Source organism: Prunus avium, chromosome 7 (assembly GCF_965620075.1).
Source record: "Prunus avium chromosome 7, drPruAviu1.hap1.1, whole genome shotgun sequence".
Taxonomy (NCBI): domain Eukaryota; kingdom Viridiplantae; phylum Streptophyta; class Magnoliopsida; order Rosales; family Rosaceae; genus Prunus; species Prunus avium.
The window spans coordinates 24,472,965-24,498,055 of NC_142290.1; the positions used below are offsets into that span (position 1 = coordinate 24,472,965).

At 36.1% G+C, this 25,091-nt stretch overlaps 3 protein-coding genes across 4 annotated transcripts; 2 read left to right on the plus strand and 1 right to left on the minus strand.

Moving 5' to 3' along the window:
* Nucleotides 1–7,849: 7,849 nt before the first annotated feature.
* LOC110773047 (Mitochondrial glycoprotein family protein) lies at nucleotides 7,850–11,035 on the minus strand. The gene is made up of 3 exons (XM_021977536.2): nucleotides 10,820–11,035; nucleotides 10,387–10,727; nucleotides 7,850–8,269 (listed from the first exon to the last, which is right to left on the minus strand). The coding sequence occupies exons 1-3, from the start codon at nucleotides 10,949–10,951 to the stop codon at nucleotides 8,104–8,106; spliced, it is 639 nt and encodes a 212-aa protein (XP_021833228.2). The 5' UTR covers nucleotides 10,952–11,035; the 3' UTR covers nucleotides 7,850–8,103.
* A 1,468-nt stretch (nucleotides 11,036–12,503) lies between these two features.
* LOC110773262 (Nucleoporin interacting component (Nup93/Nic96-like) family protein) lies at nucleotides 12,504–20,889 on the plus strand. The gene is made up of 15 exons (XM_088244414.1): nucleotides 12,504–12,744; nucleotides 13,552–13,643; nucleotides 13,899–13,965; nucleotides 14,430–14,489; nucleotides 15,490–15,579; nucleotides 15,875–16,144; nucleotides 16,488–16,583; nucleotides 16,707–16,841; nucleotides 17,081–17,134; nucleotides 17,249–17,332; nucleotides 17,649–17,735; nucleotides 17,807–18,709; nucleotides 19,434–19,615; nucleotides 20,085–20,376; nucleotides 20,519–20,889. Exons 1-15 carry the CDS (start codon nucleotides 12,643–12,645, stop codon nucleotides 20,594–20,596), a joined length of 2,592 nt encoding a protein of 863 aa, XP_088100540.1. The 5' UTR covers nucleotides 12,504–12,642; the 3' UTR covers nucleotides 20,597–20,889.
* A 1,416-nt stretch (nucleotides 20,890–22,305) lies between these two features.
* On the plus strand, nucleotides 22,306–24,882 carry LOC110773040 (uncharacterized). 2 transcript variants are annotated; one of them, XM_088255926.1, is made up of 5 exons: nucleotides 22,306–22,510; nucleotides 22,721–22,850; nucleotides 22,926–23,057; nucleotides 23,641–23,997; nucleotides 24,613–24,882. In XM_088255926.1, exons 2-5 carry the CDS (start codon nucleotides 22,726–22,728, stop codon nucleotides 24,749–24,751), a joined length of 753 nt encoding a protein of 250 aa, XP_088112052.1. In that variant the 5' UTR covers nucleotides 22,306–22,510; nucleotides 22,721–22,725; the 3' UTR covers nucleotides 24,752–24,882. The 2 variants fall into 2 exon arrangements, with proteins under 2 accessions (XP_088112052.1, XP_021833217.1); XM_021977525.2 differs by having other exon boundaries at nucleotides 22,308–22,510; nucleotides 23,599–23,997.
* The last annotated feature ends 209 nt before the right edge of the window (nucleotides 24,883–25,091 follow it).

Sequence of the window (25,091 nt, forward strand, 5' to 3'; positions counted from 1 at the left end):
AATCCACATCAACCATCTCGACGCACGGTAGACCGTGCTGGCACGCCCGCGCACCCAAAAGCAGGAAGCCGCGTGTCAACGCATATCCCCTCGGCCCGGAACTCCAGGCCGTGAGATTTGCGCGGCAGACAGGTTCTCACCCTAGAGAAATCTCCGTACCCTTTTTAGCTATTGTTTCATCTAGATTCAATCGAACTAAATTAGGCATCGGAGGGCCTTTGGCCAACACCCCCCGGGTGTGGTCTATTTACTCCGGTCTTTTTTACAGGAATCGAGGACGAGAGAGAAGGAAGATCAAAGGGCAAAGGATCTTGAAGCAAATATTCTCCCGCGAGATTATTTGCACAAACAATTACTTTGAATGAGAAGTTCCATGCCAGAAAAAAATATTATTTAATATTCTTGTGGCTGTAATCAATTTTAAAACCCATATTAGACATCACAACAACTACAACAATAATAAGTAAATCACATGAAATTTTCCAAACCCATATCAAATTTGGATATGTAATCTCAACTTTTAGCAGAAATCTTCAAATCGATTTAAAAAAAAAAAAAAACCCATGTTAGATACCAGAACAACACAACCATCATAAGTCACATGAATTTTTCCAAACCCATATTAAATCTGGAGATTAATTTCAACTCAGATTTTAAAAAAACTCAAAAATCTACAAACTCAGACTCGTACATCTCTAAATCGACGACCACAACCCAAATTTCGAAAGGAAAAAAAAACCACGACAGTGGATACCTTATAGAAATAGAAATCTTGGAAGCTGAGTTGGAAATGGTGGGTCATCTCTTCATCTCGAGAGAGTGGGTTTTCTTTTAGGCTTGCAAGGGGCTTGTTGTTAATATTATGTTAACTCGCAATTGTATGGGGCAATTAGTAGTATGGCAAGAGAAGTACGAGGTCGTACCCACGAAGACTGAGAAGTTAAAACTAGTTATGTACTTAGATTACCAAATTCAAGAAAGTAAGAGGTTATGTCTAAAACAGAATTTAAAGCAAGAGTGGTTGTGATTGTTGAACAAAATAAGCAAAATGAAATTGCAAACAAAAACAAGTAAACAGAGTGGTTTTAAGAGATGGAAAACAGATTTGGAGACTAGGGCATTCGAATCACCATAACAATTCAATTCTGGGTTATAAGAAGTCAAGTAACAAGTCTAATTCATATTCAAAGATTGATTCTAGCTAAAGTATGATTAGGCCATGGTGTCTGGTTCTAACCTTGTGTTCCTAATTCCCTAATTTGATCATTTGTTGTCTAACCTAAAATTAAGCATTAGGAACCCATTAAGCATAAAAGAACATTTTAAACAACCAAGCATGTATCTAATCCCTGTTGTCGAATGTCCATACATACTCTTCCTATTCACAGTTCAATTCGAATTAAAGCATGGTGTCTACTCTTAATTCAAACCAAGGTAGCTAACATACAAGTTCTAATGGTGATCAATCATTCAAACAAGCATATTAACTGATAAGCATAATGAATAAGAACATGAATCATGAATCCAACTTGAAACTCCAAACTTGAAACTTATAAACCTAGAATATTCATGTTAGGTTACATCGAAGCCCTAGTTATGAAATTAGCTGCTCATAATGGAAAAGAAACTTAGATAGAAATGAGAAAACATAAGGAATGCAATAAGAGTAGAAAAACCCCTTTTATGAAGTTCTTGTGGTGTCCAAGACTTCTTCAAGTGCTTCTCCACGTCTAATGCTTCTCCAAAAGCGTCCCCACGTCTAGAATGATGTATGATAGCTAGTAGGTGATTTGGGATGAGTTTGGGTGAGTGGGGATGGTTGAGAAAGAGGAAATTCGTAGGGAAATGGAAGGGAGGTTTTCTGGAGCTGTTTTGGTGATTTTGGGCAGTTTAGAGTATTGGGTTGATTGTTGGAGTGTTTGGGGTTGTGGGAATGTATGAGGACGATTTCTGGATGTGTTGATGGAATGATGGAAGTGTGGAGGATGGCTGAAGTGAATTTTGTAGCTTGAAGACTTCTCTATTTATAGGGCTAAGAGGGAGGAACATCATGATGAAATCCAACACCATCATTCCTCTTTTAATACAACCCATAACTCCCACTTCATCTTGTCAATGTTAGTGTGGTTGGAATCAACTCCATCCCATACTTCTTTTGCTGCACATCAAGCTTTCTTCACATGGGAATTCAAAGGTGTTCAATTGTGACTGCCTTTTGCTGCCAACCCATGTGGGTTTTCTTTTGGTTGCTGGAAATAAAAGATTCTTCTGAACTAGGCTTGGTGTAGGAAGGCCTGAGGTTTCAATATGTATCCAATGGTGATCAAATTTGGATATGTCATAATAGACACCCATTGGAACAACTTGTACGTAGAATGTATTCCCATCTGAGCAATACAAGTGTATGTTTTGGGCCTTGCAAGTTGATTGCCGAAAATAGACTGGAATTGACTTCATTGCAGTCAGCTTGTGGGCTTGTTTTGGGCTTGATCTTCCCTCCTCCAAAATCTGGAAAAATCTGGATCTTGAAGCTCTTTGAATTATCTTTCCAAGCATATGCAGTCCAGCTCAAGGAAAAATCGGAAAGCCCTTCAAATGTGATATTTGGCCCAGTAACGCAGATGCTGCCGAATTTGACCTTAAGTTGCCAAAACTTGTATAACTTTCTCTAGAAGACTCGGAATCATGAACCGTAAAATTTTCCAAAAACTAGACCTTTTCATCTTTCCAATGATATAGGGCTCATCATCTGGTTCTTCTTGAGCAAGTACAGTCCAATTCGTGAAGTTGACTGATCTGCAGACACCGATGAGCTAACTTGTCTCCAAAATACATTTAATGAGTCTCAAGCTTATTATACTGAAACAAACACAAAACTTATTAAAAGCACAATTTTAACTCAAAAACATAACCAAATCATAAGTTAGAAGGATACAAAATGACATGTAATTATGCACCGATCAGGGCTCTTCCTCTTCCTTCGTTTCCCTTTTGCGAGCATGTGTGCCTTAGGTCTTCTCCAGCATCGGATGTGTCGGGTTATTTGGCAAAAAATGGGTAAAAATATGTAAAACAATCTTAGCCAAATTAACTCATTAAAATAGATGCTAACGGTTGAGCGCCTCATCTCTCAAATAACACTATTTCAGGGATCCTCAACTGAAGGGGACTATATATATATATATTACAATAGTGAGATGTAAAATATCAATCAAGGGGCACTTTGACTTAGTAGAGCAATTAAGTTGCAAGAAAAAAAAGGCTCATTCATGTGATATCAACATTTTTAAATGGATTTTTTTTTTACATACTTAAGAATTAGGGACAAAGTGAGACCCAAAACGTCGGTTAATGGGGTAAAAAGTGGGTCACTTGCTAAACATCAGTCAATTCAGTAAAGAAGGTCACTTTGGGTTTTCAAGAGGCAATGTGTGAGATTTCACCATAGGAGCCATTAGAGCACCTAAGCTTATAGTTTATGTATGAACTTTTTTTATAAATAATAAAAAATACATCATTTTTTCTAAGAAAGAAAAGTGAGTAGGAACTTAAACACAAGACATCCAGTGAATATATGAGGTCAAGGTACAAATCTAATTAGTTAAACTTAAAATGGACAAAGAAGAAAAAAAAAACCTAGCCGACCAAGAGGGAGAGAGAGAGAACTTCATATACATGGGGTTTCCTTGGATCCCATCGGATCTTCAATGTTCTATACCGATTTGATCTTCTTTTGGAAAATTTATTGTGTTTGCCCCAAATCTGAGTTGACTTTGGTTGTGCCTCATCTTGAGGGGCTGCTCTTTTGAGGTGTTCCTGCTTGGTCATGGTAAATCTATTGTTCATTGACGCGTTGGGGTTATGGAGTTACTAAGTTGCACTCTTTATGTCATGTCTCGAAAGAAGATTAGTGGCCCTTTTTTTGTCAAGATTGTTTTATAAAGTCCAGAAACTCTATGAGTTGTATGTATTGTTTTTCCCTCATAATTCAAGAAACTTAGTTGACTTTTTTGGGTGTTCGGAAAGAATGTACAATCCCACATCGAAAACTTGGCCAACATATAATGGGTGGTTCCACTACTAATAGCATCAAAGCCTTTTGTATCAAACACCACACATGTTGTATATGTAAGTGGTTAAGTTGGGGACAATATCAGTATCGCTAATAATAGGTCGTTGGTTCGTCTCTCTCAAATTTAACAGGGTATTAGAGGGGGCTAATTGATTGGGCCTAAATTACTAGGCGTTTACCCAATATGTGGTATTCACTTTTTAGGCTTGAATATTTACCCCTACCCTTTACCCAATAGGTGGTGTTCAAGTGTTGGCCTTGAATGATTAAATGTAGGTTTTCCAGGAGTTTAAGTACAAAGTTGTAAATATCTTACAAAATGGGTATGAACTTGAAAATGACCCCGTAATTTAGGGAATCTTTTGTAATTTGTCCTATTTTCATTAGGTTTATTTTTATGTAGTGTACAATTTTCACCTATGTAAGTGGTATGAAATTCACGATACATATTGTGAAGCTAATATAATGGCATATGTTCTTCCAACTTTATGACACATACACAACCTTGTGTCTGGTTTTCTAACTTTTCGTCCTTTATTGTTGTAAAAATGGTTTTGATTTCTGAAATATTGGGATCCCAAGGGGATTTGGTTTGCAATTATTTTTTAATTATAAAAATCATTAAATTACTAAATATTATAATTTAGTACATTTTATTTTTTACACAAGAGAGTGGGATTCGAACCTAGGACTTAGGTACAGAGATAATTTCTCGTAACCACTTGATCATCAAGTATGGGTAGACATCAATCTAGCCGAACTGACTAAACCAACCGATCCAAAACGGTAAAAAAACGTCAAACAGTTTAAAAATCGAACCGAACCATTTATGGTTGAGTTTGATTCGGTTTTCAACCTCTGTAAACCGATCTAAACTGAACTGGACCATCTACTTGTATATTTATTTACTTATATTTTATTTTACATGTGTATTCCTCTACTTAGATAATAACTAGATATGAATGTTGAATTAGAAGTTTGGTGGTCCTTTGGAGTTATATTAGTTACTGAAATTTGAAGTTTTATGGGAAGTTGAAATTTAGGATGGTTTGATACACTTGAAAATGAAAAAAGTATGTAGCAAGTTGTGAAGTTTTTAGTGGTCATTCATTGGGCTAACAATGTTATAAAAAAAAAATGCAAAAGGAAAGAGAATTGGGCTTATGCCCAAACCGACTAAACCAAATCAAATTAAATCGAACCAATCTATCTTAAATTGGTTGGTTTGGTTCGGTTTCTTGTGTGATTATTTTAAAAAATGAACCGAACCAAACCATTATGTTTTACTTGATTCGGCCACAATTTTGAGGTGAAACCGATCCAATCCATACCATGCCCACCCCTAACTACAAGCCCCTTGCATTTAGTCCATCTTTTTTAGTTTCTTTTTACAGGATTGAAACTTCTAAAAAAATATAAATGGGGTGAGAAGAAATCATAATTCAAATTATATGGTTTTTATTTATTTATATAAATGATAATTTAAATTAATGGAGAGGGGGTGGGATTCGAACTTGGGTGTAAAAAGGCAAACTCGCTGTCCTATTTAACTAGCCGAACCCACATTTGCTCAAATAATATGATTTAGTAACCAAACGTTTTTCACCAAACATAGCTTCCTTTTTTTTTCTTTTTTTCTAATTCCTTTTGGCTTTTGTCTACTATATTTTAAAATGATTATTTTAGTAACCAAATGAATTTTATTATTTTTTACGAAATATAATTGGCTTTTTTTCTTTCTGTTTTCTTTTGGCTTATTTGAAGGCAAAAGATATTTCATTAATCAAAGGACCAAACCAATGCAAGAGAAAAAAATTATTTTGTTTCTCTTTAGCGTCTTTGTACTTTTTTTTTCAGTTGATTTTTAATACATTTTTTATTATAAAACAAAAAATTAAAATTAAATGGACAAAAGAATTAGATATTATCATTATGGGCTAAAGTCAACCAAGTAACTTTAGGCCATCTCTAATGTGTCGGACGAAAAGTCAAAAATTGGGTTTTGAACCCGAAAAACTTCGCCAACGTATGTATAAAAGTGGGTGACAATTTAGGTTGGGTGGAATTTCAGGCGGATTAGCAATCTAGATTAGAGTCGGACTGATAATGGTGCAGACCAATCTTGGTTGTTGTGGAGCCCACGTGCAAGGTCATGACTCATAACTGATTGATTTGAATGGTTTAATAATTTTTTAATTTTTAATTCACTTGAGATTAGAATTTGTAGGCTGCGTGTAAGGCAATGATATTATGGTTGTGGGAATCCAATGGCCACAATTTGAGTATGTTTTTCTTTTTAATATGAGCTTCATCTCATTTTCTGCTAATTGTTTGTAATACCTTACTGCAATATAAATTTTTGAGTTTGTATATAACCAAAATTGCTCGGCATTTTACACATTGAACATTTTTCTTAACATGACTCTCAACATACGTCCATTCTTTTTGGCTTGTTTCCCTTCAGCCTTCCCATCGAATTTGTTTGCCCTGCCATTTCTAATGGCCAATGGTCGGCCCCAACCAAAGTTGTTCTCATACATGACTTTAGTTTGCGAATGGCTGATGGTTTGTTGAGATATCGAGTTTTCCTCTTCAAACCATCATCTATTCGCAAACTCGCCAATGCAATGTGGGACGTTGTTGTTTATTGGCAAAGCAACTGGAAAAATCCACATTGGATATAATCGCAGCGTACGGAGTGCTTGAGGGATTTTGGAATGGAATTTACAGTGTGTTTGAATGAGGGACTTAGAGATGGGATTTGGGGAATGTGGAACTTGAAAGTTCCATATGAAAGAGGATTTCAGAAATTCTGTGCAACTTGAAAGAGGAACTTTGGGAGGCTAAAGTCCAGTGAGTAGGTAACACCTCAATAGGCGCTATTTCACAAAGTCCTTATTTATGCGAATGAGATTTCTGTAATGCAAAGATGAAAAAGAAGAGAAGGAAAAATAACAGACGAAAGAATTAAAAATTTTAAAAAAAAAAAAAAAGGAAGAAGAAGAAGAAGACGAAAATTTTGGTGGAAGGTTTTGGATACTTGGTGGGGGGTTTATATAAGATTGAGGACTCTTACACCATGATAATCCCTCGGGGTATATACAAGTCAGCATGCTGCAGCAACTGATGAGCCAATAAGAACCAATCCTGGTGGTTCCGCTGCAATATTAATGCTGGCAGTGGTAGGTAGACCACACTGTATGCATTCATGGTGCGACCGAAAACCATTCATGGTGCATGCGTGTTCTATAATTCTATTCAGTTCTTCTTTCAGCTTCCTCCATCAAGGATTGCAGTGATGGATAGAAGAACACTTGTGTTTTTCAAATATCCACACAACCAATTACAACCGAAAAAATTCAAATATCCACTCCACACCACCAATGATGATAACAGAAACAGAAAGCTCAGATTGGATGGTGTATAAGTTTTGCAGATTAATGCTGGTTGCAATAGCAGTAGCAGTAGGTGAGTCACGCAAAGAGTGAAGAAAAGAAAACCAAAGAGCGACTGGACGTGGGTTGGGTTTAGGGAAAGGGGGAAAGAGCAAGGCAGGGGTGGTTTAGAAAATATTAGAATTCTTAAAAGAGTTGTTTTTTTGGGTTGTGTCCGCGTGGTGGATGTGTGGCTTGCCACATCACCAATTTAACAGAAAATAAAACATCACCAGACGATACCTAAATATCGTTCTTGTTAAATTGAACAGAAAATAAAACATCACCAGACGATACCTAAATATCGTTCTTGTTAAATTGCTCGTTCAAACACACCATAAGCGGAACCAAAAAAGAAATCAATAGCTTTGTCTCTTAATCATGATTTACAGGACCATAAACTTTAGTCATTGCCTCTTTTTCCCCCCCTCGTATCTTGATCTGAATATAGGAATCCATTAACAGGAGCACCAGAGTGCTCAGCCCAAGCAACCAATACACCACCAGCAGGTTACATTGTTAGAACTACCCAAATTGCCTAATTTCATAGTTGTCAAACGAACATTTAAAGACTTTCGAAACTGCGACTGAATTCTGTCACTCTGATTTTGCAACATATGATTCAAGTTTGTGCAGCCAGTCCACATATTGAGCTTGCTCCTTTTTGTGAAGGTGGTGGAGGAGGAAGTTGGTCAGGCTTTCTCCAATACCCTTGGATACTAGATATTTCTTAAGCTCAACTTGTAATTCGTTGTCCAATTTGCTGTCAAAGATACAGACAAAAAACAAGAAAGAGAAGAATAAGAAAATAAATCTAGGAATAAAAAAAAAAGAAGAGAAAGTTTCACCATTCAAAGACAAAGCAAACATACAGTTAGGCAAATAAACACAGTATTTATATGCAACAATAATAGGATGGATGACATTCAGAAAGCATCTGAAGTAGGGTAATCCCACAAAAGAAATTATAAAATTAAGCATGGAAAAGATAGTCCAGATTAAGTAGAAAGCAGAGCAATGCAAGATGAATAAGCAAGCCAAAATAGGTTGGTTTTCAGGTACAATCTGAAATAAAGAAACAGCACTTCATTCAGATATAAAGAAGTGTACAATCTGATATTACAACAATTTGGAGATGCTAAGTTGTCTGCTGACAACCAAAGCTAAGCAGTTAGCAAGACAATTGAAGGAAGAAACTGATACACACACAGATGACCAAAATCGAACTCTATCACACAAATCTCCCTCCCTCTCACCTAATGATGTCCAAAATTCTTCTATTTCGTTCTACTCTTACCATCCAATGCACAGCCATCACACCACTCCCTAACACCGCACCATTTTCCCCTCCGCCAAAGCCTTGGGGTGCTGCTGCTGGTTCTCAACTCCACCATAAAAGAAGTTCGACAACATTGAAAGTAGGGCTGACATTATGTCATCTGGTAGAAATACCCCAAGCATTTCAGCTAATCTTCTATATTTGGCTAATCCACTTTATATTTAGCATGACCAATCTTCCTAGAGTCTAGCTTATGATAAACTAACTTTGCAAATCACTTTCCTTTCATGCACCAAAACTTTATCAACTTTCGGTAAATTCCTTGAAGAGCCATTAAACGCATTCAATCTGTACTCAGGCACATGATCTCATCATAAATAGGCCTTACATGATCAGCATAGGCAGCTCCATTTTCACTAACTCGTGAATACAGCATATTGCAGCTTCTCTACACAAGCAACCTCAAAAGGAGTCCTCTTAGCAGTGATACTGCCTTTCGAAGTTTAAGAACGAAGTCTATGCTAAGATGAAGCCAAGGTGTGGGACTGGAGTGTACAACCCGTATTTTGTAAGGACATGCTATTACACACAGCATCTCTTCACCAAGCTTCCCAATACTCAGTTCTTTGGCCAATAATATCGATCCATCACTAGCCAAAGTCTTAACAACTAACTCTCTAATAATTTGTTCTTTCAAAGAACTCTCTAGCATGCAAAGTTGGTTACTATTGAATAAGAAACCATCAAGCAAAATTCAAGCAAAAATTCAGAAAGAAAAAAAAGATTAATTAATGTAATTGTGGGGACTTCTCACAGTACCGTAACAGCATATTCATTAGGTTTTTATGCCTTCTGGTGCAGTCTAGCTACAAAGGATGCCCTATCAAACACATAGGTGAAAATGTTCTAGTAGTCTCAGGAAAGTACCCCCAAAAGATTTAGTGCAGCAACAATCAGATTCACTTTGCTCGATCAATAATCCACTAAGTATATGGTTCTGATTTCAGCGTTCCTCCATAGTCATATTCCCAGTAACAGCAAAAGTTCATATTTCTGATTTGTTACAACACAATTGAAGGTTTCATATAGATAAGATCAATTTCATTCCTTTGGGATAATTCTAAAATACATTGACTCGTTTTGAAGGAAAAAGAAAAAAAAATCTAAACAACATAACCTGCTCATGGAATAAAAAAGAGAGGGGAGAGACTCTATGTCTAGAATCTAAGGCCCAAGGTATAAATTCATCATGGTTATTCAAAATTTACTCTGCTTAAGAAAACTCAGTTCCAAAAAAAATGGCTCAGTTCCTGAATGGCTTTCTTGAGCATAACGTTGCAAAGCACAAGTTCCGACTGAAACAATGAGAGAACCACCCCTTCAGATATTACAGTGCTTTTGCTGTTTCTGCCAACCTTATGTTTCATTTTGTTTTTGTCCTGTTTATGTTCTATAGAAAGAAAGTGAAAATAATTGACAACAAGCAAGCGTTTCTTTTCAACCGAAGTCCCAAAGGTAATGATAATAACAGAAACAGAAAGCTTATCTTCAGATGGTGTATAAGTTGATATAAAGTAAATGTATATCTGAATCTGACTAACCTGAATGGAGGCCTATAGACTGAAGGGCCAAGACCAACAGATGGTTGAAAACAATAGGCATTATGGATTTTAAACCCAGACCCAATACCATCTTTCTCATAAACACTGCAATCAAACTGCAGCATTGAGCTCAAACCAGGCTTCTTCAAACACACCTTCATCAAAACATCCCTTGGGTAAAGACATTCCACTCCCTCCAAGCCATCAGGACAGAAAGGACCCAACAAAGCTGAAACAGCAACCTCCTCACCACTCTCATACTTTCTCTTCAAAACGAAATCTTGGGACTGTGGCAAATCGCACTCCACCACAAACTCACCCATTGAAGAGCTTCGGCTTACCTGTATCATCAATAACTTAACCAATATTCGTCTACCCACAAGCTAATTTCTCAAAAAACAACAGAAACAAAAACCAGAGAGAGAGAGAGAACCTCAGGGGGGTTACAGGAAAGCTCATGTTGAATCTCAGACTGCAAAACCTTGAGCAAGTTGAGATCTTTGAGAGCTTTGCCACCCTGGCGCAATGCAGCGTTCGCCTTCGACATTCTATATGGCAGTGGCATCTCACAGTCTCAGCTCAGAGGAATATAACAAGAATGCAACATCAAAATCTGTTCGCAATAGACTTGTGGGAATTCTTGGACCTTGCTTGGTCTTTTTGGGCTTTTGCTGTCCTGGACCAGAGACGAGACCAGTGCCAAGCCCTAAATCGTATATGAATATTAAAATTATTTGGATAATAATATCTCTAAGTTTTATATTACAACTAGCCAATAAGGTTTTCCTTTATTTATTTATTTATTTTATTTTCGTTGTGTGCATATAAATTTTTGGTTGGAATACATTTAATTTTTAAATCAGGTATATATAATTTGTTTTGAGCGGAATAATCTTTGGTAAACTATTCTAGAAAAATGTGATTACCGTTATTTTTGTTTAATGGACATTTTTGTCATAATTATTTTTGCTGAATTCTGTGACATCATAAGTTATGGCATAAGTGTATGATAGTAGAGATAAAAATGAGAGGAATTAAACTCAACTGTAATTAAACGACACATTATTCTAGCTAATTGGCCTTATTTGCGTCCGCATGAGAGTGTCAATTCACATGTTTTGTGTTTATTTTGTTCTTTTTAAATTTAGTATTAATTTTTTTTTTTATACAAGTGAATATTAAGGCCTCGGGGCAAGGGTTTTGAATGTTCACCCTTCTATTGAGGACACCCTTTAGGGTATCCTATACTTTTTTTTTCCCAATAATCCAAACCATATATTTTTTAAGTTTTCATTCACAGATCATCCTTACAAAAAATTAGATAAATTGGAAACCGTTTAGACATCTAAGTGCTTGTTTGGTATTGCTTATTTGAGATGATAAGTGATTTTTAAAAAAATTTGGGAAGCCCAACCCGTTTGGTAAACTATGAGAAAATCACTTATTGTTACAAATTGCTGTGAGATAAAGCTATTAAGGAAAGCAGCTAAAAATGTGCTTTCATTTTCTGATTATGCAGAAATCAGTTTTGAAAAGGCGCTGAGTTTAATGATTATACGGCAATCATTTTTTGATTATACGGGAATCCGTACCAACAACACTTTTAATAAAAAGTTTACCAAACGCCAAACAGCTTTCTCTCACAGTTGATTTCTCTCACAACAAATCTGACAGCAATTATTTTCACAGCATATCAATACCAAACTGGCCCTAATTGTGTCCTGCAAAATCAATGAACATGGTGCTTCTAGAAAGTACTAAAATTTCAATAATTTAATTGAGTTCTCAAATAATATCGGATTCAAGTAATTTTTTTACAGAGATGATTTTCAAATTAATATCTATAAAATAGACGGTTTGGATTAGTGAAATACAAAGCGGAGTAGGCCCTACAAATGTGTCCCTCAAATAAGTTTATTTGAGAGATCCTACAAAGGAAGTGCTCTGTATATATATATATAAAATAAAGTGTCCTCATTTTTTTAAATAAATTTTTTAATATAAATAATTCGTTAATTTACTATATTATTCTTATTAATGAATGATTTTATTTTTAATATTTCATTAATTTTTTTTGTTTTGAATAATGAAAGTTTCACCTTTTAACGCCTTCAACTTTTTAGGCAGTGACAAGGAATTGAGAGAGAAGCGTAGCTCTGCAGCGGTCTGCAGTTTAGCAATAACAATACAATGGCCGTTTAAATTGTGTTAGGACTTTGCAAAAGCTCTTAAACCCTTTCCCTCTCTTGGACAGCCATGGCCACCGACCAAAACATGAGCAGCTGGACCGATCTGCTCCACTCCTCCACCAAGCTTCTCGAACAAGCCGCTCCTTCCGCGCAGTTCCCTCCTCTACAGGTTCAGCTCATCTCGCTTTACTTTCTTTCCGTTTGGTTCTCGAGAAAACGAAGGAAATTTGACATCTTCCCGAAAAACTTCTAGTGTTAGGGTTTCACTGACATTTGAGAAAGAATTTTATCAACTTAGGCATAGTCTAATTCACCATTTAGGTTTTTGTTATCTTTCTGTAATCGCTGTGTTTGCTTTAGTTTTCCAAGAAAATTCGGGAAAAGCAAATAAAAGTTTCATTTCTAGTGTTTGATTTTCGTCATTGTGAGTTCTTAGAAATCAATAGGCAAGCTCACATTAGCTGCACTCTCGCTAACAATGTGTGTGGTTGCTAAAAGAATGAAGGATAAAGGAAAAGTTAGACATCTGAATGTTGGATGATTCATTACCCAGATTTTTGGACACATTATTCTGCACCCTGAGGGTCCACCGCTGAAGCAATTAGATGCCATTTGATTAAGAAGAATACAAAATCAAGTCCTAATATTAGTCTGTAGGTTCATATAATATTATTGCTGTTCCGCTGACTGTAATGCACATATTTTGGTGTGTTTCTTCGCTTTCCACTGATATGCTCTGCTGGGTTGCTGAAAAGATGTTTAGATAAGATTTTGAATCAAAACCCTAGACTTGTACCTTTTCCTTTTGTATTTGGAATTTTTTGACTGGTGGTGTCTAGTTGAGACAAAAAGGAGGTCAACTGCAGAAATTTAATTTTTCCGGTTATATATTATGAGACCAAAAAGAGATAAACTTTTCTATGGATACAGGTATCTAGTTTTCAGGACTCTGAATTCATATTTCTATATGTTTCAGAGAAATTTGGATCAGTTAGAAACATTATCGAAGAAACTCAAGGCGAAAACTCTACGAACTGAGACTCCTCAACAATCCATTGCTGCCACGAGGTATTTGAATTATTACCGTCTCAAAAGATATTTTATTGCTCAAATTCAGTTTACTTCATGTTAATAAAGTTATTTTCCTAAAACAAGTCACTTTAATTCAGTCTACTCACTCTTAAAACATAAGAAAGTGAATTGAAGCATGGATTTGCAGATAAGTTTGAGGGTATATATCAAGTTCTGTTCTGCGTTCTATGTCGTGTGCTTAACCTTTTAGATGGTACGTCTGTTCAACTATATCCTGTTCATATTTTACAGGCTTCTTGCACGTGAGGGACTAAATGCGGAGCAGCTTGCACGTGACCTTAAGTCCTTTGAATTGAAGGTAATTATACTTATAAATTGTACTGTGTATAATCGGCCTCCTTGGCATCATTAACCATGCCAAAACATTTGATGAGTCAATTTGGATACTTCATATTAAAATTTTGTGTGCTTCACGAACAATGTAAAAGTAAAATTAATATTTATACGAATCTCCTTAGGCAAGTGAAATGCGACTATTCTTTAATTCCAAAATTTTATTTGTAAGTCATGTTTCTCTTTATTCTCAGTTCAGCTCAATCAAGGAACCATTAGTTCAAATTTTAACTGTACTTGCTTTGAGTTATTTTCTTAGGTCAATGGCTGCGTTATGTCTCCTGTTACCTATTCCCTTCTTTTGCTGGGCTTAGACATCTAGAGAACAATTGTGTCATAATCTTCTAGTTTCAGAAATGTTTTTACCCATTCTTGACCTTCTTATACTAATTAGTTTGGTGATTTTCCCTTTTCTTTCATCATTCAAAGACAACATTTGAGGATGTTTTTCCGTCTGAAGCAACAACTGTCGAAGAGTATCTGCAGCAGGTAGATTTAACTCTATTCACTAATGATCTGATTAGTTTAGTATATGTTCTTTTCATTACTTTAACATTCGAAACTCTTGCTAAAACATGATTTTATTTGATTGTTGGCTTTAAATTGTGTGGAATAACATGATGGAACTAATGAATTAGCCATTACAAACTATGTATTTATTTTGAAAGAATTTTTGTTGTTGAAAATTTGGCTATTAATATAGGTATTGCAAGATGCAACTCCTACATATCTTATAATGCTTGTTGCCAGTTGATTGTTCTTTTTCTTCCTTGCATGTTGACATCAATGTGACATATTGGTTAATTGTTCAATGATATTCCCCTGATACCAGCATTTTTATCCTTGCTTGTAATGATTGAATGACATCTAGGTTAATTACTTCTGCTTCATGTGTAATTACGTATCTTTCACTGATCACAGGCAATGGAAACTATTAAGAGAACGATCATAAGTAGTCTTGCTTTCGTTGTTTTTATTTTTTCTTCTGTGGGTGATGCAAAATTATGCAAGGTTTTACTTCCATGTGGTTTTATGCTCTCAACATTATCTAATTATATTTCTCCCTCCAAAGTCAAAACTACATCTACATTTGTCTTTATTTACTCTCCAATAAAAGATGCATTTTTTTTTTTTTTCCGAATATTTGTCTTCAAGGCGTCTAACGGTACCTAATAGAGTAGTGTTTCATGATTTTTTATTTATGAATTTTCTCTTTATGGCTCACATATGAATTTATCCATTTATTGCGATGTCAGAGTGCAGCTTATAAAATTTGATCAAATCATTTAATATGGCCTTACATATTGGCCTTACTTTAATTTCTCTTAAAATGAATGAGCAATATTATCTAATATGGTTGCACATTTTTTTTTTCTTATGCATAGCTTAAAATGCTTTTATTCACTTTTCAGAGGCAATGCTTATTCTCCTTTTTGAGAGATTGATAGTGGTACCTTGATCATAATGTGTATAATTTTTGTCTCATTAGGTCCATCAAATGACAATGGTCTCAGCTCTTCAAGAAGCTCAGAAGGATAACCTTAGAAGTTTTAATGATTACATGTTAAAAGTTTTGGAGGTTAGTGTACCCCAATGGATACCAATATCACTGGATTTTCCCTTGTTTAAGTTTTGACTATTCTTTTTATGTTTGGCCATTTTCATCCAATGGAATTGTTAAGATTCTGTTATTGTTGGATGAAATAATGAATGATTGCGAGCTGCAGTATCAAGGATTAATTCTGTGCCAGGAAAAATAAAATGCTACTTAGAGAAGGAAAAAATAATTGACATGAAAGTGTTTTAAATCAGTGAGATGCTTATTTTTGCTCATTGGTCAATGTTGGTTATCAGCGGAATTTGATATTTTGCAGGAGGATTGGCAGAAAGAAAAACGTGATTTCCTTCAAAGTCTAAGTCAGATTTCAACATTACCCAGGACTAACATGACTTATACTAGCAGCGCTGGTAGTCGTTCTGGTCAAATAGCGTCCATAACTTCTAGCCCTCAAGTTTCATCTACTCCATCTAGTACGGAGCTTGTACCTTTAGCTAGCAAGCCCATCCTTGAGAAGAAAACATCTGTCTATGCAGAAGTTGTTAAAAATCTGAATAATGCAAGGCAGCGTGGATTACCGTTTAAAGTAAGTTTTCTTTTTTAATGTATAATTCTTTTAGGCTTCAAATTCTTACTCTATCTGTCTATCATATTGTGAGGAATCTGAGATTACAAGATTGAGTGTATTTGAATTAACAAATTACAATGAACCTCAATATGCTGTCAATGTGGCAGTTCTTGTGAGTCCAACTTGAGTGCTTCATGATACTGTCCTTTCAGTTTGGTGGCCTTGGCCTTTTACAATTTTATTTTATTTTATTTGCAATAACCATCCTGTCTAAATGTGGATGCTACTAGATAATGAGCTCTGCTATATTGATCAAAGGATTGCTATTAATTTTTTATTTGTTCTCTTTTACTGCCACTAGCCTGCTTCAGCTTTCAAGGGTGCTTATGAGAGTTTAGGCCTTGATGCATCTGGTGGAAAATCAGTTAACATGCAGAAGATATGGCACCTTCTTCAGGTACACTTCTAGATATGTGCTTCGTTAATCTGGTGTATGTTAGTATGTACACCTTTTTGGAGTTTGCCACTATTATATGCATTAAATTATCAATGGTTGACGATCTTCTCATTATGTTGACAGACATTAATGGGCGAAGATATAACCATACAACGGGGTGCTTCGAAACGGATGTCATTAGTTATTGGGGCAAGGCGCCACCTGGAATGGGGGCATGAAAAATACATCATGGATACAATCCAAAGTCATCCTGCACAGGTACTAAATTTGTTTTGTATGTTGGTTGCTAAACAGATTTGTTAAATATGTTTTGTTCACAATGGTTACGTGCTATGCATTTGGTCTATCAACCCATTTGGTTAATTTTCTTGGACTTCTAATGGTTTGCCATTACAATTTGACTTCTGCAAGAAGCTTTTTCTTTATATCGTGTGTAATTTATATCACTTTTCATCACAACAATCACAATTCATGGTCACCTCTTGATCTCATTGCAGGCAGCCCTTGGAGGAGTTGTTGGAAATTTACAAAGAATTCGTGCCTTTCTTCGGGTTTGTAATCTTTTTTTTCTTTAAACTGTGAGATCTAGCATGTTGTTACATGTTATAATACTATCCTTCAGGATCTTTTATCATGCAATTTTGTATTCTTTTGTTTCTCTGCAGATTCGTTTAAGAGATTATGGAGTTCTAGATTTTGATGCAGGCGATGCTCGTAGGCAGCCTCCTGTTGATACCACTTGGCAGCAGGTCTTCTGTTTTTCACTTTTGCATTTCTGAAGTTACAATTTCACTCCCTGTTTACCTTTCTTTTACCACATATCCTAATATATGAAGTTGAATTTTAATATAATTAATATATTCAGCTTACAAGTTTTAATACTTGCACATTTTCACAAATTTCAATCGTTCCTTAGATTAAATTTTAAGTATGTCATATGTGTCAGAGAAAGGGGATGACTTTATTGTGTGAAACTATTTGAAGAATACGGAAATGTCAAAAAAGAAATGCTTGTAATACATAATTTTTGCATGCTTGTCACTAAGTTCTATTTGTATGTGGCAGATCTACTTTTGCTTGAGAACTGGGTATTATGATGAAGCAAGAGCTGTTGCTTTGTCATCTCGCGTGTCAAATCAGTTTGCTCCTCTGGTAAAGACTTTTTTATATTCATTTAAATTTATAGCATATGCCGGCTTATTCATTACTTCATTTTTGGACAGCTTACTGAGTGGATTAATACTGGAGGTATGGTGCCTGCGGAGATTGCAGCTGCTGCATCAGAAGAATGTGAAAAAATGTTAAGAACGGGTGATCGTGTGGGCCGAGCTGCATATGACAAGAAAAAGTTGTTACTATATGCTCTCATATCTGGTTCTCGTAGGCAAATCGACCGCCTACTAAGAGATCTACCTACTCTTTTTAACACCATAGAGGATTTCTTGTGGTTCAAATTGTCAGCTGTAAGAGACTGCCCTGGTGGAGCTGCACCCATTGTCATGAATGAGAGCTTGGTACCATACACATTGGATGATTTGCAGATTTACTTGAATAAATTTGACCCCTCATACTATACAAAAAATGGAAAGGACCCTCTGGTGTACCCATATGTTTTGCTTTTAAGCATCCAGTTGATACCAGGTGTGGTATACTTGTCCAAGGAAACTGGAGATGAAGGATATAACATTGACGCTGCCCACATATCAATTGTGCTAGCAGACCATGGGGTCCTTTCTGAAGGAGCTGGGGCTGGACAGAAAATGGGCGTGATGGATGCTTACGCAGAGGCATCTAGTATAATCAGGCAGTATGGGTCTGTGTATTTACGTCTTGGTAATCTTCAGGTGGCATTAGAATATTATGCACAAGCTGCTGCTGCAGTTGGTGGTGGGCAGTTGTCATGGTCTGGAAGAGGTAATGTGGATCAGCAAAGGCAGAGAAATTTGATGCTGAAGCAGCTCCTTACAGAACTGTTGTTACGGGATGGGGGCATCTATCTTTTACTTGGTTCAAGAGGTGCCGGAGAAGAAGGTGAATTGGGGCGATTTTTGACTGATGCAAAAGAAAGACAACAATTTCTGCTTGAAGCTGCTCACCAATGTCAGGAAGCTGGATTGTATGAAAAGGTAATATATCTTCCCTGCTTTCCATGCTTCTTGTTATGGAGAAGTTGCAAGTAGTGCTTATCCTCTTTCCTCTGTTTGGGCTAATTTATTTATTTATTTTTAGTAATGTAAGTTTTCCTTCTGATTCCCATCTTAGTTACTGTTTGGCAGTTCAAAGGGAAAATAATAATTATTCTTTTGTTATTATTATTTTTTTTTTTGGCCTTGTTGATGGATTTACCCTGTTCCTTCTAGTACTTCTTGGGTGGTGGGTCTTGTTTGAGCCAAAATTGGACTCCAATATGAACCATTTTTATGAACCATTTTTCTTTTATTTGGGTATAATGAAGTATTAACTATGTATTGAAAGCCCTATAAATTACCTCATGCAGCTGGTTAGGATAGAGGGTTTGATTTGAGTTGAGTATTCTAACCCTCAACAGTTTGCAATTTTCTTCTGGTTCTGATTTTAATGTTTCTTGGATTGGTCCTCCCATCTTGCTCTCAACTTTTTGGGGAAGTGCTTTATTATCCCCCCAAAAAAACCAGATAAATGTTTTTAATCTTGATTCTGCCCTCTTCAGATGTTGTTCTTCCTTATTTAATATGTTGTTTCTTTCTTTAAAAAAAATAGGTAAATGATTTTCCCACTATATGCACATATATATATTTGATGCTATAACGACTTATTTTTGCTCTTTTCTGTAATCTTGTGTTCTCCCCCCACTCTTCTTTGTCCATTCAGTCTATAGAAATTCAGAAACGAATAGGGGCATTCTCGATGGCATTGGATACGATTAACAAGTGCCTTTCTGAAGCTATTTGTGCCCTCTCACGTGGTAGATTGGATGGTGAGAGTCGAACTGCTGGTCTCATTCACTCTGGAAATGAGATCTTGGAGATGCACAAATATTATCCTGAAATCAGGTCATTTTGACACTCTACAGCTTATGTGTACTTTTTTTCCCTCTAAATTTGAGTTAGTTTGAATGATGTTTCTGTTTACAGTGGTGCCTAATTTTGAGGGATATGCTCACACAGTTGGTATTGAGTCCTATGCTGTTTAGATTGAGTCTCCCAACGATATGATTAGGATATGTAAATCAGATTTCAAGAACTACAAACATACGCATGAAATAAAACATATTTTCCTCTGGCATTCATATGGTTTGGCAATTGATTCACCATAAACATGTCGTATTTTTCTGGATGCTGAAGTGTGTACAAGAGTCGTGTTTATTTTTGTAAAGAATATACATTGAGCAACTGTATTTTTGGGATGGTTTGTTCGTTTTTTTCTTTCAATTCTTACTAACTCTTTTTTTCTCATTATTAATGAAATTTCACTTTTTATGCAATTTCTCTGACGTAACATTCATTTGAATGTACCGTGCAGTCCTCAAGAGAGGGAAAGTGTTTCAGAGCAGTATATAGTGTTAAGACAACTTGAGGCCGTACTGTCAATCCATAAATTGGCAAGAGGAGGCCATTATGCTGATGCTTTGAGGGAGGTTGCCAGACTTCCATTTCTTCCATTAGATCCCCGGACACCAGATGCTACCACTGATGTGTTCCAGAATTTATCTCCTCATGTCCAAGCCTGTGTTCCGGACCTCCTGAAGGTTGCACTCACTTGTCTGGACAACATGGTGGATTCTGATGGATCGCTTCGCGCCTTGAGGGCTAAGGTATGCTTTGACCAATAGTTTCATGTTTTACTGTTAGGTGAACATTGTAGTTTAACTTTGGATACTAGTAAAAGTTAGATGGATTGGAAGTTGATTTACTGTTTTCTGCTTCATGATTGACCGCGTCCTTTGGGTTTTGCAGATTGCTAGCTTCATTGCAAATAATTCCAGTAGGAATTGGCCTCGCGATTTGTATGAGAAAGTTGCCCGGAGCTTTTAAAGCGGACGAACTACAGTAGGCCAAGATGCCTGTATGGTTTGGTTGATATTACCATGCATGTAACCAATTGTAAAATACAATTTAAAGTAGCGGTAGTACTTCGATGACACAGTTGTTAATTTGATATTAGCAATTTCCTGGTTTTGAATTCAACTAGGCAAGCTGAAGTGAGTTGTGGTCGGATTTCTCCGGCGACATATGAGCATCAAAATCACGCGCATTACATATTTACCGCAATGTTTGTGTGTGATTTTAAATATTTTATATGAGAAAGGTAAGTTATTCTGAACTCCGATGTTTGAGTGTAATGGAGATTAATTTGGTCATTCTCATCCCATTTATCACATTTTTCTTTAAAATTGATCTCGTCTCATCAGATGACCAACTTTAAAAGAGTATTTTCGTCAAAATATAGTTCATCCACATGGGAGACAATGCTCAACAAGAACACGGCTCTCCTGTTACGATATCACATGGAATTCCACATAGTAAAACAAATTTTCAAAATAATGGCAGAAAGAAAGCTTAAACTTAAACACAACATGAAATTAGTAATTAATCCCAAATCCAAGATGAGGGTACTTTTTATTGATATACTAGTGAGTAAGTAGTTATTTCGTAGCTATTTTATTTGCGCAAATCCTTGAAATAGGCAACTGGCTTGCTCTCAATGCTCTCTCCCTGGAGATTGTATCATCTCTTCCAGGAGCTTTCATAGACCCTGGCCTGCTGCATGGGCTCCACCACCACTTGCTGCTGCTGCTGCTGCCACATCGGATGACTTGGCCCCACCAGCATTTTGGTTTGCCACCTGGCTATTACTATTACCACTAGATCCTTTGCTGCCTCCCATTTTTGCAATATTCCAAAGTGCATTTTTGCAATTTTAGCAGTATATATATACAGACAGATTGATTGATTGTAGTGCATTGGAACTGCTAAGAATACTTGAACTTGCGTTTTCTAATTACTGGGATAGGATTGGGATTTGAATATTTGAACCTTCCGATGAACGAAGATTATACATTAGAATATGGTGTTTTAAATCCAATCCAACTTAAGTAGTACGTGCTTTTTGAATGTCTAATTAAGAAAAGGGTGGTATTGAAGTCGATGCGTTTTCCCAACAACAATTGTACAATAAAGAAAGCTTGAACGTCATGTAAACTATGCTAATTCAACCTGCAATATTCCATTAGAAATGTTTTGCTCAAGTATTTGATGCCTCATCAAGGTGTTTTGATCCCAAAAAATTAAAAAAGCCTGGGATATTTTGGCCCGGAAAAATAAAAGCACAAAATAGTGGCTAAAATAATATGAGCATCTGCTTATGACATTGATTTTAGTACAAACGATAGTTTAAATTATAGGAGGGGATAGGATTTCTCACACATCACGATGACATGAGAGTTCAAAGTATACAAGTTAATGCCATTTTCCACTTAATTAGACCCTGTTGGCACATATGACATTTTTAAGTCATCTTTCGAGAATTATTACAATTTCTCCATTCTCTGTCATGGTATTTTTTATAATTTGCTCATAAAAAAATCCCTTTACCAATTTTAATAAAATTTTGATGGGATGCGACGTAAATGATGAATTTTATGTGCAAACATACATCAATTGATTTTTAATTTTTTTTTTTTGGGTCAAATTGATTTTAAAGTTTGAGAGCATAAACTTTCAATAAATAGACCATTTATAAAATAAAATAAAAACCATGCTTTGAAAATAAACGGCCCATCGGAAGCCGTTTAACCAGTGAGTAAAGGCAAAACCCAGCCCTCTGCTGAGTACTGAGAGTGCAGACCAGTGACCGCTACTGTGTGTCACCGTCACCCCTTGCACGCCGGTAGGCGTCGAAGAGTCACCGGCCGACGGAAGCAAGTCAGCAACACCAGTCGCTGCCAGGTACTATCTACTATCATTCATCTGCAATTCTTTTTTTTTCTTTTTTATTTATTAATCTTCTCATGCTAGATTGAATAGAAGTAGTCGGTTGAATGCGTTTGTTATTTTATATAGATTGATTCATTGAAATGAATTCTGAATTTGTTATATGATGTAACCTTATTTTAAGTGGCAGATTGAATGGCTGTGGTTTTTGATTGAAATTTTTAGGTATTATGGAGGTCGTGGATTGGGGGAATTATTTAGGGGAGAGTGTTTCTGAGGCCCGTGCACAACATGCCAACAGCACTGATGAAGAAAATCACTATGCTTCTGGGTGTGCATCCAAGTTTCAGCCCAGGTAAATGACTATCTTTATGAAAAACAAAATACAGTACAGTTTCTATATTGCTCTCATGTTGATCATTCTTTTCAGGAAAATCACATCCAAGGCTCACTGGAAGGACCAGATGGGCATGGCTGAGGTGGTAGTTGAAAAGGGTAGATATCGGATATCCACGGGAATTGTGCGCCATAGCAAGCTCTATTACTCTATTGAGGAAGTTTTGTAAGTGAAATACAATATAGTCTATTTATTCTGATTCTTGTGCTCTACGTTTGAGGGTTTCTCTTGCGAAGTTACTGAAATATTAAGTTTATGTAAAAACCAATAGACTTGACTCGAAATAAGTCAACTATATCAATCTTGGTTTTTTTTCATTTCATTTGTCTTAATTTTCCCTTAATGAGCCTTAAATTTGAATGTTTTGTATGTATCTGAATTTTTTACCTTTCAAGCATTGGTGGCCTTACAATTATCTTCTGAAATTTTTCCATTTCAATAATTTTAAAGCAAACGAAAAAGAAAGTGCATGAAGAGGAACAAATTTGGGTAGAGGGCCACAAACATTGTCTATTATGAAGTCAACTGAAATTTTATTGTCAACTAAAATTTACCTGCGCTTTAACCAAAACTTGGGACTGTTAAATAAATGTAGTAGGGGTTCAACGTAAATTCAGAGTCTGGTAGTACTCATTAGCATGAAAATTTCCTATTTCTTGTTCCGTTGAGATGGAAGTTCTTGCAAATTGTAACAGTCCTTTTAAAGGTTTTTGGTTGAAATAGGCGACTTGCTTCTCTTGGATGATAGTGGTACACTTTCCTTGGAAGATATATATATGAAGATTTCAGATAGAAGGAATGGGTGTTCTTGGGAGGAATTTCAAGCTTATAGGCAACTCAAGTCTCTTGGTTACATTGTTGGGCGGCATGGTATCCCCTGGTCTATGAAGAGTTTGAAGAGTAATTATGAAACTGTTTGTTCTCAACGTTGTCCGGAAAGTGATGAGGTGGTGGAATTGGGATCAGAAGAGACTAGGTCTGTCATTGGATTGTTCCATGGGATGCAAATAAATGAAGCAAGGCTGATTTTTGATGTTTATCTCCCAAATAGCAAGTTCAGGAAGTCTTCTCCTGGTGATCCAAGTTTTGTGCTCTGCTTTACTAGGTATGCATATTTTGGCAATCCTGAGAATTTAACAAAATTAATTCTGTTTGTGATTAGCCATGATTCTTTTTCTTTGAAGTATCAATCGTTATTATCTTAAGATATATCTATTCCTTGAATAGTCCGAAGACTGCATATTTTGTGAGTAATTAACAGTTAGTTCCTTAGTAACTAGAAAACCATGTTAAATTGCATATTGGCGAGGTTGTATGTGACGGAGTTTGTGCAGTAGGAGTTACTTTATTGAGAAGCTTTTTGTTAACAAATTTATTTATGCAACAAAACAAGAAGGCATCTATCTTGTATTTTCTTCTCTTGCACTCTTATTTTGCAATTATTATTTGGAAATCTTGTTAAATTTGAGGCTGTCCCTTAGCAATTGTCATCTTAAAAGTTTTAATGCATCCCTGTTTATCATCTTTTCAAAGTTTAGACTCTTCATCAATAGTAATAGGTGGTGGAAGGTGGACGCTGAACATTAGATGGATAAATTAGTTGGGAGGTTGGCATTCATAAAAAGAATGTTCTTTCAAAATTTTATGTGTTAGTAATCGATTCGAGTATCCCAATCTTGTGTAATAGTATTTAACTGTACACTCGCCTTCTCTGTTCTAGGGGTCCTCCACCATCCAAAGCAGACCTTGAAGCCCTCGAGAGACAATGTGAGAACATTCCTTTGAAGGTTTGCCATGAAGAGCAAGGGTGGGTGAGTTTCTTTTCCTTTGACAAGGTGGAACTTCCTGTCCTACCTTGACATCTGAAGTTGATGTTGGTTTGTACTAAAGAGGAGCATAAAACCTAATTGTCTTGAATTTGTGTTGAACCTCTTATCTGACTTTATATTTTGGACTGAAAAATTTGAAAAGATGATGAATTGAAACTTTATATTTATGTATGTATATACAAAAATTCTCTTATGCGGACATCCGGACGTTATTATCGTGCGGACGCCGTGTATTTTGCACTACCCCTCTCTGTTTTCCTGCCTGTTTACAATAGGATCCGCACGATAATAACGTGCGGACATCCGAATAAGAGAATAACTGTATATATATATATATATATATATTCTGATTTTGCATGGAGTTTATTTC

Coding starts and splice junctions, on each gene's coding strand:
- LOC110773262 (XM_088244414.1), top strand. CDS start 12,643: ATGGCCACCGACCAAAACATGAGCAGCTGGACCGATCTGCTCCACTCC. Junction 16,842..17,080: donor TCCAAAGTCATCCTGCACAG/GTACTAAATTTG, acceptor ATCTCATTGCAG/GCAGCCCTTGGAGGAGTTGT. Junction 20,377..20,518: donor TTCGCGCCTTGAGGGCTAAG/GTATGCTTTGAC, acceptor TGGGTTTTGCAG/ATTGCTAGCTTCATTGCAAA.
- LOC110773047 (XM_021977536.2), bottom strand. CDS start 10,951: ATGCCACTGCCATATAGAATGTCGAAGGCGAACGCTGCATTGCGCCAG. Junction 10,728..10,819: donor TTTCCTGTAACCCCCCTGAG/GTTCTCTCTCTC, acceptor TTGATGATACAG/GTAAGCCGAAGCTCTTCAAT. Junction 8,270..10,386: donor GTCTATAGGCCTCCATTCAG/GTTAGTCAGATT, acceptor TATCTTTGACAG/CAAATTGGACAACGAATTAC.
- LOC110773040 (XM_021977525.2), top strand. CDS start 22,726: ATGGAGGTCGTGGATTGGGGGAATTATTTAGGGGAGAGTGTTTCTGAG. Junction 22,851..22,925: donor GCATCCAAGTTTCAGCCCAG/GTAAATGACTAT, acceptor CATTCTTTTCAG/GAAAATCACATCCAAGGCTC. Junction 23,058..23,598: donor TACTCTATTGAGGAAGTTTT/GTAAGTGAAATA, acceptor GTCCTTTTAAAG/GTTTTTGGTTGAAATAGGCG.